Raw genomic sequence first — 13,692 nt, forward strand, 5'->3', positions numbered from 1 at the left:
AACAGATGGGCTGCCAGATTCTGCACCAACTTCACTTTCTGAATGAACAGGTTTAAGATTAAACTCTCAGTCGTAACCGAGATGTGCTCAGTGAAGCGAATGAAAGATGGGGTTAGGCCAAACATGTCTCCAAGCCATCTTCGCATTTGTTCAACCCCTAAATTGTCTGGCTGCTCACAGTCCTCAGAGTTTTGGCACCATTTTCTAACATAAAAAACCCCTATAAGCATTAAGAATGTGAATAAAAGTAAGTATAGCTACATAATTGTTTAAACATATGTATATAGATATATATGTATATAGATATATTGTATCCTCCTGGTTGGCGGAAGGCGAGAGAAAAAAAGGGAGCACCAAATTTAGTGTAAAGATTATATTTAGTTGCAAACAGTATATTTTAATGGTTTCTAGTTAATGAGACTCCACCTTTCATTAGGAAAATAACTAAAAATGCAAAACACAATTAAAACTGATGATTTAAATCAAGATTTCCTGCTTCCTGATTTAAATCACTTTGATTTATATCAGTCCATTCTGATTCCTTATTTTTCTTGTATAACCATCTCAAGCCTAAGTGTTGTCTCTCTGAGTTTCCAATCACTTTACATTTAGATTCCCCTATTCCCAGTTCTATTTATTATTTCACAGAATAAATGGAGCAACCACGCAGCAAAAGAAGAAAGAAAGATATTATTCAATGTATCTACAAGTCCAAGGCTGGAATTTTCAATGTAGCCTATAGGAATTAGGTGTGCAGAGTAAATGATAATAATAAAAAGATAAAAATGAACATGGTTTTCAAAAGTAAATATTAACTTAACAAAATCCCACAACATCTAACAAATAACTAGATCTATGAAAACTAAAGCAGCAATCATATCAACAGCTGGCAGACATATTTCCCTAACTAAATTTTATTAAAAGAGATATTCTTAACACAACCTCTTTTGTGAGTAACATGCATTCAACTAAAGCTGTGGTCTGTTAAAGACACACAGCTTTCATCTCTTATCTATCAGTTTTAGGAGAAATAACTCTTTCAACCTCAGTTCTGGCTATTCAGAGCTTAACCATGAGCAAGCATGTCCATCTCCTCATTAAATGTTGTAATAACCCCAGACTCTCCAAGCCCATGAAATTCACTTCCATCCAAGACAGAATGACTTTACCAGTCCAGAATCAAAAAGAAAAGCTGTGGTTCTGGTCCAAAGATAGGCTTTTGAACTCATAGAGTTATAGAATTTAAGGCCAGAAGGGACTACCAAATCATCTTGTCTGACCTCTTGTATATCACAGGGCACCAATACCATCCAGCTACCCTCACACCACGCCCAACAACCAGAATTAAACCAAATTATAGCAGGCCTCAGAAGAGTCAAATTAGTATATGCCACAGGCAGAAAACAGGATGAACTGAGGTGCACCAATGTCCAAGGCTCCTGCAATGGCAGGGAATTGAGTTAGTGAGATATAAGTTGATCTAGCAAGTGACCTGGGTGAAAATCTTTCCTGACCCCACATCTGGCGATCAGTTAGACACTGAGCATGTGAGCAAGAACCATCAGTGAAGCACCTAAGAAACCATATTCTCAGTACCACTTCAGAACACCAGCCCACCTATCCTGTGTCCCATCTCCAGATGTGGTCATCTCTGATTTTTCCAAGTAAGGAGACAAAAGGAAATCCAGAATACATTAGGGAAAAAGTCTTTCCTGAGCCTTAGAGGGAACCAGCTGAAACCCTGAAGCATGAGATTTTAGACATAAGACATGGACAAGAAGAGACCCACAGGGCTGCTGAACCCAGTCCAGTCTACCCCACCAATGAAGCAATCTAATTATACAATCCCACTAATAAATCTACCAAGCTCTATCCTAATATTACGTAGGTTGCTTGCCCCTGCAACACCTATTGGAAGGCTGTTCCAGAAGCTGAGGCCTCTGATGGTTAGAAACCTTCTAATTTCCAGCCTAAATTTATTCATGGCCAGTTTATATACATTTGTTCTTATGCCAACATTGTTTTTTAATTTAAATAGTTCTTTTCTCTCTCCCTCGGGTTTACCTCCCTGATGTATTTTTAGACAGCAATTCTATTCTCTCTCAGCCATCATGTTTTTAGACAAAGCCTAAACAAAGTCAACCTCTTTTAGTATACTCTTGTAAGATAGGCCTTCCAGCCCCCTGATCATCCTAGTAGTTCTTCTCTGCATCTTCTCTGAACTCATCTTTCTTCAAGATGGTGATTAGAACAGTATACAGTATTTGAGATGAAGAATTACCAGTGCCTTGTACAATGGCATCAATACTTCCCTATCTCTCCTGGAAATATCTGGCCTATTACATTCTAGGATCACATTTGCCTTTTTCACAGCAGCAATCACATTGGTGGCTCATCATCAGCCTGTGATCTACCTACACACCTAAGCCTCTCTCCTCCTCTGTCACTTTCAAATGATGAACCCCCTGCTTATACAAGAAATTCTTATTAGTCCTTAACTGCATGACTTTACTATTAAATTTCATCTCATTTCTACTATGCCAGTCCTCAAGATCATTCAGTTCTTCCTGTATAATATCCCAATCTCCACTGCACAGATGCCTTCCAACTTTTTGTCTTCATCAAATTTCATTAGCGTACTCCTACTTTTTTTGCCAAGGTTATTAATAAAAATGTTAATGAAGATTGGTACCAAGAGCAATCGTTGAGGAACTCCACTAGTAACCTGTCTCCAGCCTGTGACAATTCTCCTTTCAACGCAACCCATTGTCATCATCCCCCCCTTAGCCACTTCCTTAGCAACCTTATAATTCTTGTGCTAATCTCCATCTTCTCTAATTTGACTAATAATTTCCTAATATCAAATTCTTTACTGTGGTCCAAATATATTAGATCTACTGCACTTCCCTTGTATAAAAAAATCAGATATTTTCTCAAATTAAAAATATTAGGTTAGTCTGATATGACCTGCCTTTGGTAAACTCAGGTTGTGTTACAACCCCTTTTCAGTTTACATCCATAAATTTAACTGTTAGTTCCTTCAAAATGTATTCTAAAGCTTTTAGTATTTATAATATGTCTATAGTTGTCCTAATCACTTTTTTCCCTTTCTTAAACATAGGTATGACATTACCTATTCTCTAGTCACACCCAGATTGACAGATTTACTAAAAATCATTGCTATCATACTAACAATCTCATGTGAACCAAATTTACTAATACCACCTGATCACTCTGTTGAAGTAAAGCTAGTTTAACTGCCAGTTTAGGTGTTTTAAAGCTTTTTTGAATTGCTGGAGCAGTGCAGAGCAGTCAGAATGCACCTGTGAATCTGGTCCTTAGTTTAAAACTCTAACCATGGGAATCCTTTGTTTGTTTTAAACCGCTCTGAAAAGCTTGATTGTGAATAACTGATAACAGCAATAATAATAATAATTAAAAACGAGTGCCTGCAATGAAGCTGGACTGAAAGAACCTTGTGTATTGTCTCACTGGATTTGCCATTGTCCATCTCTCCTCATTTGTAATCCCCTTCATTCTCATTGTCTTATTTGTTGAAATACGCTGTACTTTGGCCAAATAACTAAATTATTCTTCTGATAAGGTGACCCAAACTGGACACTGTATCCAAATGTGGTCTAATTAACACTTTATAAAATGATGGCACAATATCCTTAGCTTGACACAACTTATTTCAACAGCCTTCAGCTGCTGCAGATAGAGTCAAGATTGCCATTTTGGATCTAGACTTGAAATGTGAACACAGAGCTACTGAAATATATAAACCACGAGTAAAAACTGCAGATGGAAAAAAATGACATTTTTACTGTTGACAGAGAAATACTGTTCAATTACAAAACCATTGCACTTACTTAATGGCTTCACACATGTCCAATCCCATTTTCACACAGTTCTTGGCATGATTTTGAAGAGATATAGGTAGTCCAGACACACAATAGTAGCAATCACCTAAGATTTTAATTCTCATACATTCATTTTCCTGAAGGAAAAAGCAAAATCAATCAGAAGATAGTCACACAATAAATTACATAAACAACACGACTAATACTGCAGTGACTGAATTTATGTGATATCATCAAATATGTTATATCTAATGATATACCTACAAAGGAGATAAACCTTGTTAAGGTAGAACTGGATCTCATTGAGGAGATTAAGAAGGGCTGTTGTAGAATAATGTGCAACCTATTCCCTCTCACCCACCTTCATTTGCATGTGAAATCAAGAAAGGGCATAGCCTATAACTATGTATAACATAGTATTACTTGGCTCCTGAGATCTATGAAATCAAATAAATTAGAGCAACCTTTCAGGGACATGTTTGTAATTAGAAACCCAAGAGATCTGGCCTTCTATAGTAGAGACCCCGTGGAAATGTTTCTAAATGCTTCCTCAGTTTTACAATCAAAATTATATCGCTACCCTTCTGAACTCTCTTTAAGACAGTGTAAAGAGTCTTTCTAATGAAACCTGACAGCATTAACATTAATCCAGTCAGAAAGAAGTCTGCTATATTAGGAAGGCAACATCACACACTGCATCTGAGTCCAGCCAGGTCTGAGAGTTAAAAAAGTAAAATAAAATAAATAATATAAATAAAATGAGGGGAAAGTCATCTTCATTCCCGTTCAATTTTTTTTGGCAGAAATCGTGATAATCTGGTAACTCAATGATATATTTACTTTGATTGAATAAGTCCGTTTTGCTTTTTTATCACCGAGTGTCTCAGATAATTTGCTGGAAGAGCTGAAGCTACAATTGGTAAAATGCCAGGCCAGAGACCAAGAGAGGAGAAACCCTTTGAAGTATAGATTTTGTTCTCCACAGAAGCATTTGAAAGCATCCTCGCCAAGAGGTTGGAAACAGTGAGAGGATCTGACATGATTTAGTGTCTCATTCTTACATTCGAGGCATATTAGATTCTGATAGCTCTCCATACTATTACTGCTTGTGCATGCTCTCCCGCATCTCTAGAACCTCTTACCCACAACTCCTGACCCTCTGATATACCAGCTGGCTTAAAACTAATGTTTTTGTAACTGAGTATTCAGTATCTGATTTAAGACGTGTATGTGTGTTGCCGTAGTGCCTAGGAGCCAAAACATGGATTTGGTCCCCGCTATGCTAGGTGCAAACACATAACAAAAGGATGATATGCTACATCCTGGGGAGGATAATGGGACCCTCAGTTGAGGAATTCCCATTAAAATAAAAGGTGGAAGAGTTAAACCACGATTTAACCAATGTCAGACACAAACTAGAGGGAATGCAATTGGAAACCCTTCTATATTTTCTCCCACGAGAACTATCATGGCAGAACAAAAGCAATGTATGCTACTGGGTGGTGAGACTTCCAGGCCAGAAGGTGTGATAGGAGGCAGGCGGTTCCTGCCATTAAGAGTTCCAGTTGTGGTTATGATGGTGCTGCACCAAATCCTTTGGAAAGTACAGTGCCTATTGTTTGCACCAAGGAAAAGAATGATCTGAACCTTTGTAAATTAATCATCACGGTAGGAACATGGAATGAAAGGAGTATGTATGAAGGAAAGCTCACCATTGCAATCAAAGAATTGGAAAGGTGTAAGATGTATGTGGAATCTCAGGGCTCTGATGGAATGGCGGGGATCATTTCATGACAAGGGATGGGTATGCGGTGTTCTACTCAGGAGCCAAGAAAAAGAGAGAAAAGAGGGTTGAATTTATCTTATCAAAGGGGACATCAAATAAGTGCTTGGATATAATTAAGTCAGAGAAAGAATTATTCAAATTTGCCTTCAAACAAAGCGAAATATGCTGATTTTACAGGTTTATGCCCCTACAATAGCAGCTGATGATGATGTGATTGATGACTTCTATGAACAGTTTGAGGAGACACTCATTAAAATACCAAGCAAAGACATCACCCTCTTAACTGGAGATCTGAACAGAAAAGTAGGAGCTGTAAACTCTCAAAGACGTAGTGTGAAACAATGGTCTTGGTTTACAAAATGGCAGAGGAAGGCATTTAGTCAAATTTTGCTGCTCTTATCATCTGGTCATTACAAACACCATCTCTACTCACCATCCTATACAGTTCTATACCTGGAGGTCACCTGATGGCATGATAAAGAATGAATTAATGATACATTAAAAGATATAATAAAAGAATGATACGGAGACGCTGGGGATTGAACAGCCAATGGACAAATACTTTCTTGAGTGCAGACTGAAGGTCAGACCATCAACTGTTAGCCTCAAAAATAAAGTTAAAACTTAAAAAGGTAAGATGTTCAGCAGGTGCACTGCATCTGGACTTGTCCAGAATCAATAAAAATTACATAACTTCTGTCGAGAATGGGTTTGAGGCACTGCCAAAGGTGAAAGAAGAGAACAACACAAAAGAACTTTGGTATAAAATGAAAACTATCATGCTTGAAGCTGCCAAAGAAGATGAATTTAATTATTTGGGATCATACATATCCAACCAAGAAAGCTGCTCCAAAGAAATCTGAAAAAAAAACAAACCCCAGGGATGGCTTGTTCAGTCATGGACTCTCTTACAAAAGTGTGGAAAAAAACATGGCATCTTGAAATGTATAAAGATTTGACTGGTGGAAAACTTCATTTTTTCCATAGCAACTTACACATGTGACTCCAGGGAAACTAATGTTACTGATAAGGGGAAGATTTAAGCCTCTGAGATATGGTGCTGGCAAAGACTCTTGCATTATCTCCTGGATGGAAAAGAAGATGAATGTTTATGTTAGAAATATTATTGGAGAGAAGCAGACTTTGCTCTCAGAAACCAACAGATGCAAATTTATGTAATTTGGTCACATCAGGAACAGAGATGGAAATAATCTCAAGAAAGTTATCAGAGGTGGGAATGGAGGGGGCATGGAGGCCTTAGAGCAGTGCAGAGCCATAGAAGGAGGGCCATTCCTATCTTCTTCAGGCTAACTTAAAGTTTGGTCTCCTCAGTCAGAGGCTGTATCCACCTTCATGCCCCCCTCCACGAGGAACTTTTGGAGCTGAAACTCCCTAGGCTGCTTAGTTCTACTTGGGAACAACCTGCAGATACTGCAGCCAGAGGGGTCTTGCACTTCTCCCAGGCAGTAGAGACAGGTGTCTTGGTATTCTGTGACCCAGAACAGCTTGTGGCACATATCACAGCTTTTCAAGCCACATCCTTGCCATACTCCCTGCAACTATTGGAGGGTTGGGTGGTGCATATACAGATGAATGTGCAAACCACATGGATACTGCTAAAGAAAAACTGTCCAGTGCATCAAGCACATGCACAAACTGAAGTACACTACACATAGGGACAATCACTCAAGAAGAAATATTGTTCTCATTTGTACATTAGATTTCTCTGTAAAGTTTCAGGGGACACTAGCCCCTGAACTTCCTAACTTAAAGCACTGGAAAGTCTTCATGTTGATACCAGATTTATCCTCCTGGAGAATCTCCACATGATTCCAGTACACTCTTCTGCTTAATGCCTGAGGATTGCTGTCCATAAGACTGTGCCCTTGCCAAGAGGAAAAAGTGCAGAGTCCCCATGAGGAAAGTATTGCACAGTAATAATAAACAGCTGTAGCAGAAATGAGAAAAGCGTAGCAGATAATTACCTTTGCAATTTGATCAAATTTGCCAAAGAGCTCGTTAAGCATGTGTACCAGTTCTCCAGGTGAGCAGTCACTAGCCAAGCGAGTGAATCCTACAATATCAGCATACAAAATACTACAAGGAAAGGAAAACAATTTGATTATCAGTTTCCTTGACTTCAGAATAGGGAAGTATTTATCCCCTAAGCAAAATCCAAAAATAAGTGCTCAGCATATTGCAAAATCAGGCCCACACATGAAGCAAAGTGCTCACAGCCATACAAATACATACAGCTCTTTACAAATACTTTTCAACTTTGTGTGACAAGGTAATGACATGCCATTGCACTGAGACATAATCAAATGTTCTTCATAGAATTATTCCTTAGCTATTCCTTAGAATTATTCCTATGTTTCCATTCATGGGCACACTTTGTTGTGTCTAATTAGAGGATCCAGATCTTTCCAGCAGCAGGTTTGGAAATAACTGTTATTAAAACTTTAATTTCAAATATATTTCAGGTTTCTCATTATATAATCCATACAACTACTATAATGAACAAAAAAGGATCACTTTCTCTTAAATTAGCAGGGTAGACTAAACGCACAGATTTGAATTTTGACAAAGTAAACTCAACCCTTCCTCCTTTTGAGTTATGACTTTTCTATTAGCTTTTAAAAATTGAGGACCTACAGTATGATCAAAAGAAAGGATATTTTAGAGTAATTTCAAGAGAAACCTATTACTGTATATAAATCCAATTGATCTCATGCCTATTGGATGCTATGGATTTTAGGTATGTATCAAGTGTTTATGGCCTATTTCTTACAAGCAAGCGAGGATGAAAACAGACACTATCTAATCTTATCTAACCCTTTCAGCAAATTGCTAAAAAGATGAGAGTATCATATAAGTTTAAATTTTCAAGCGACTGATCCCATTGACCTCACTGAGAGTGGCTGGGAACTCAGCATGTCTGAAAATCAGCCCATTTATTTAAGTGCTTAAATATGGATATAGGAGCCTGACTTTAGTTTCCTTTTGTTTTAATTCTTGGCTATAAGCTCTTTCTGTATTATATTTTCAGGCCAAGCAGACTAGATGGACAATTTACATGAGTCTGTATAGTAATACCAATGTTTGTTACAATGTATTCAGAAAATGTGGATCTTCTTCCTGTTCACAAATTACCACTGAACAGATCATGTAATTTCAATAAATGTGTTTGTTATTAGAAATTATTTAATTAATGTACTATGCAAACACATTTCAATTGACAAATTGCTTATGGCAAATTGGTTAATGGCAAGTATTGCTTCGAGTATTTGATATTCACACTATGAAAATCAAGCTTATTTTATTTGACACATAGGTCACATTATATGTTTCTGTTCCCTGAATGGAAGAAACTGATTCTTAGAAAATTAGTTTTTAAGGACGAATATTTGTGTTTACAAGAATAAAATTAACTTTTTTTTATCAATGACTCTGCAATATTTGCTTAAGATTTTATTTCAGTGAATGTCCCTCCAACTAAACTTGTTCATTAGAATATTTACAGACAACAAATACAATATTTGCTGCAAGTTTATTCATTTTTAAGTTTATATGAATTTACATGATTTTTTTTCTTTTATTCACCCAGCTCTTTGTGTTATTGTTTTCTATTTCCAGAAATGGAAGCCATAGTACAATCCCTTTAACTCTGACACTAGGGTTACAAAACAACTTTTTTTTCTAAATTCTAGAAATGCTCAGTTTGATAAATGATCAAATTTTCCAGCAGAATCTGCAAATACGTCATCAAATACTAAGTCTATGGTAAAGCCATTTCTGTTTATGCTCTGCTAAAAGCCTTAATAAAATTCTATTCTAATTGACATAACTGGAAATTCCGTGTAACTTCACTAATATCAATGGAATTATTACAGATTTAAACTGGTACAAATGGAAACAGAATTTGGCCCCTTAACATGAAAGACCACTGAATAGGAAACTTTAGGAAAACATTGTGATCAATGAGAATAGCCCATTCTAATGTAAAACAGAGGATTATTTCTATAAATTTCTCTGATTTGACTCCAAAAAGAGCTACCTCTGGCTGCAACAAGGAATCTGTTGTTAAAGTTTGATCAAATTAATATATAATATTTTGGTATCAGCACTTAAGTGGTTAAAAAGTATGACAAAACAACCTTCACTCCACGCTGCTTTTTTTTTTCCCCCAAAAAATATTTTGTTGACCTGCTTGATAAATGCTAGTAAAATACAATACCTCACGTTGGTGTGCCTCTTGACATACAAATTGTGAAAGTTGTTCGTATTTTCCAGCTGGCCTGCTTTGGGGCCTTGTAATCTCTGAATAATCTCAGCTTTCATTTCCATGGCAATGTGAGCAGGCAGTAAAGAAAGTAGAAGACGTTCCTGTATTTAAAAAATAATTGTAAGAAGGACCAGCATTTTTGTATATAAAATTAGAATAGTGGGAAAAGCAAAACTCTGTTATACGTTCACTACTGTGAATAAGCTTTGAATAATTATGTGAAGTTTGTACACTTTTTTAGGATGGGCTACAAAGGTTATTAGGTTTATTATGGGCTACAAAGGTTATTTGAAAAACCTGATGGACAAACAAACACATATTTCCGAATAAAATCAAAATTACTAAGGACTTAAGGTAGACCAGAAAAATTATTAACACAATGTGAGGAGCATTAAACTTCCAGTGATTTATTTAATACCTTCATGATACCTTAGGATACCCAAAGATATAAAAGGCCATTGGAGATATAGACTGAAAAAAGAAAAGAAAAGAAAAGAAAAGAAAAAGGAAACAGATTTGGAATGACAGTTTAGCAAAGAGGAGTTAAGCCTAATGCAATGCAGCTGCCCAACACTCCATATCTGCAACACTTTACTTTAATCACTATTTCTTATTTAAAAAATATACTTCTCTGAGATCATCTTTCTGTGATAATATAATGGTTTATAATAGCAGACACGCATTGATGAAACAAAAAAAGCTTCAGAGTAGAAGGTTTACTAGTCTACTTCAGAGTCTAGGCAACTGTGCGCAAGCGCTCACGAAAGTGAATTACCACTAGACTAATCCTTCACCCACTGAAGTTAACGGAAAACTCCCATCGATTTCAATGGGTGGAGACTCAGGTTCTATATTAATTTTCACCAAAACTGATTACTTTAGTTTTTCTTTGGAGGTCTGTGATCTTGGTTATAGTCTTTTGTTGCTGTACATTTTGACATATCAGATGCCCAGCAGGCAGAGTCATGGGGCAAATATTATAAGCAAAGGTATAGCTATCACTTGTTTTACTTAATACTTGCATGTTCTATTCAGAGATATGCGGATCCTCATAGGGGTCAAGTTTGACACTTTCTAACAAGCAAGTGGTCCAGAACATGCAGAGAGAATATATGTAATAGGTTTTAATTAAAATATGAATGTGGTTGTATTTCTCTGGATGAAAGATAAAGTGGTGTTAAAGGCAGAAATTTGCAAGTACATTCCCAAAATGTCAACAGTTTCAGTTTTAACACTGCAGAAGTGGAAAATCTCCTTCATTTTCTTGGTTGAGATATTTTGACAACCATATATAGTTTATTTAGATGTTTTTAAAGAATGAAACGATATGCAAAGGAACCCAATGTAAGCAATCTCAAGTAAAGAAGGAAATATGCTGATGCACAGACAATAACTCTGGTATAGAATAAAATAATGTTTGTTTAAAATTCCCTTGAAAAGAGCACTCCTGTATATAGTATGATTCTGGTCACATGGTGATGCTTTCATCTACTCCAGATGTATGTTGTGCCACTTGCTCTTGTGGCAAGTCTCCACCTGAACCATATAATGGGAAAGGCATCAGTAAGTACAGATCCCAGAAACAGGCATAAGGTTAGAAAAAAGAGAAGGAAAAGACATTGATAAAGGAGTAGATAAAATTTTGAATTTGTGAGGCCGAACAAAAGCCAGCCAAGCACGAGACTGGTAAGAACAGAAGGAAATAGTAACTCTCTCCTGCACAGTGGAGAAGGGGGCAAGAGAGCACTTGGGTAGAAAAACCCCACATCTAACACCCTGCCATAAGGGTTAAGGGCCTAACCTGGAGAAAGAGGTAAAGCCAGCCTCATGATCCTGCAACATTTACCAGCAAAATTAAACCTGGAGGGAATATAAAAAGGAAGGAAGCAGGCTTCAGAGGTGATCTGATGCAGAGATGACCTGGGGCTGCACTGAACAGCCCTGAGCTAGGAATACTAGGAGCAGCCAAGCATGGGAGGAAGTCTGGACTGGACTTTATGCTGTCTTATTGCTCATTTGTTTGTTAATAAAAGTCAAATGCTGAGAAGGCATTGATCCTGAACAAGGCACATGTTGTTTTAGAATAGCAAAAAAACAATCTGTTTGCAATAGTGACCACTGGCAAGAGGGAGCAAATAAAGTGGTGGAGGGAGGGAGAAGCAAAGAAAGAGAAAAAAAATCAATTAATAAGTTGCATGCCAAATTCCTCTCAATCATAATGCTTAGAGGTTTTTAAGGTGCCACTTGACAAAACCATAGCTGGGATGATTTAGTTGGGGTTGGTCCTGTTTTGAGCAGAGGGTTGGACTAGATGATCTCCTGAGGTTCTTTCCAACCCTAATCTTCTATGATTGTCTGATATATGCCTTTCCTCCACCATGTATGCTTTGTCTATTTAGAATATAAGCTCTTTGAGACAAGGACCTGTCTTATTCTATGTGCTTGAGGCACCTAGGTTTCTTTTGGGCACTTGAAATAGTCTTTGGAACCTACTCCCAATCTTGGTTCAAAATAATATAGGTCTTTTGACTTTCATAGCATGCTACCATGCCTATCATTGGACTTGGACTTCTAGTGATGGTAGGGTCCATGACGAGGGCTGATATTCAGTTTTGTTGGTGGTTGTAGTGAGCTAGGTGACGATTTTAGCTGGATTGTTTTTCTAAGTATATGTCATTCCTCAATATCTCTCAAAGGTGCTCACAGAAGTAGGTGGGCACTTTTTTGTATATTTGATATAAATTTAAGTAAGCATATGAAATATGCAAGCATGATTTTCAAGCTAGAAGCAGATAGCTTAAGTGTTGGGGACAGTGTAACTAGAAGATTCTTTGTGACAAGGCTGCTGATGTGTATGAGGAGACTGTTATGGTTTGAAAACAGACTACTCGAGATCTTTTCTGGCCATTATCCTGAAAACACAGACAGTATAAAGGAAATAAGACTGTTTCCCCCTCATTTACCCGTAACTTCACTTACAAAAGCAGCAGATAAAGCCAATAGTGGCAAACTGGTAGAATCCCTCAAAAGATAACTGTACTGTTGTTTCAGTATATATATGGTAAGAAAGAAAAGTTGCCATTGAGTGGGAAAGGTATGTAACATTTAAATCCTAAATTTTCCAGTTATGTGGAGACACAATAAGAAAACCTGGATCACATTTGACACAATGAGTTAATTTTTAATTTCTTTTACTAAAAAAAGAAACTTACAAAGGCACCATGCTGTGTCTTACTGTTTACGGAAAACATTCCCAGTCTGATGCTGTCAATTTGTCAAAAAGAAAAAGTAAATTGTAGCTTCTGTCTGCAACTAAGGGATGCTGGCAAACTAAAAACTTTAAAAATTATGTACTCCTCTGTGTTCAGTGATATCTCTGGGTATGTCTACATTGCCAAGGGAAGTCGACTTACTTAAAGTTGACTTTCACCCGTCGATTTTTATAAGTCGCTGCAGCGTGTACACACCACACTGTTTGAGCAGGTCTCGTGCATCCACACTCAACACGCTTATTTTGACTTTCAAAGCAGTGCCATATGGGTTGCTATCCCACAGTGCAACTAGCCACGGTGGCTGTTGGGATGAGTTTCATTGTCCCATGATGCAACACTGCTTCCACCTCCCTTCTTCCCCCAAACAAATAGGAAACCTATTTTCACACCTCTTTTTACACTGTGCACTCGCCATTGCTGCGGAGACATGGAGCCAGCTCAACTCTGCACTATTATTGTGAGCGTCACAAATACATCGCAGCTTAT

At 37.3% G+C, this 13,692-nt stretch overlaps 1 protein-coding gene across 1 annotated transcript in view; it reads right to left on the minus strand.

The window, feature by feature from the left end:
• Nucleotides 1-13,692, minus strand: part of ADCY2 (adenylate cyclase 2) — a 363,250-nt gene that overhangs the window by 113,651 nt on the left and 235,907 nt on the right. The window contains exons 5-7 of the mRNA XM_067569412.1: nt 9,887-10,035; nt 7,635-7,746; nt 3,873-4,000 (exon numbers count right to left, since the gene is read on the minus strand). Coding sequence (XP_067425513.1) covers nt 3,873-4,000; nt 7,635-7,746; nt 9,887-10,035 — 389 coding nt within the window. The remainder of the gene's footprint in view (nt 1-3,872; nt 4,001-7,634; nt 7,747-9,886; nt 10,036-13,692) is intronic.

The sequence above is a fragment of the Emydura macquarii genome, unplaced genomic scaffold (assembly GCF_026122565.2).
Source record: "Emydura macquarii macquarii isolate MOO-44397 ecotype Brisbane River unplaced genomic scaffold, CSIRO-AGI_Emac_v2 contig_320, whole genome shotgun sequence".
NCBI lineage: Eukaryota > Metazoa > Chordata > Testudines > Chelidae > Emydura > Emydura macquarii.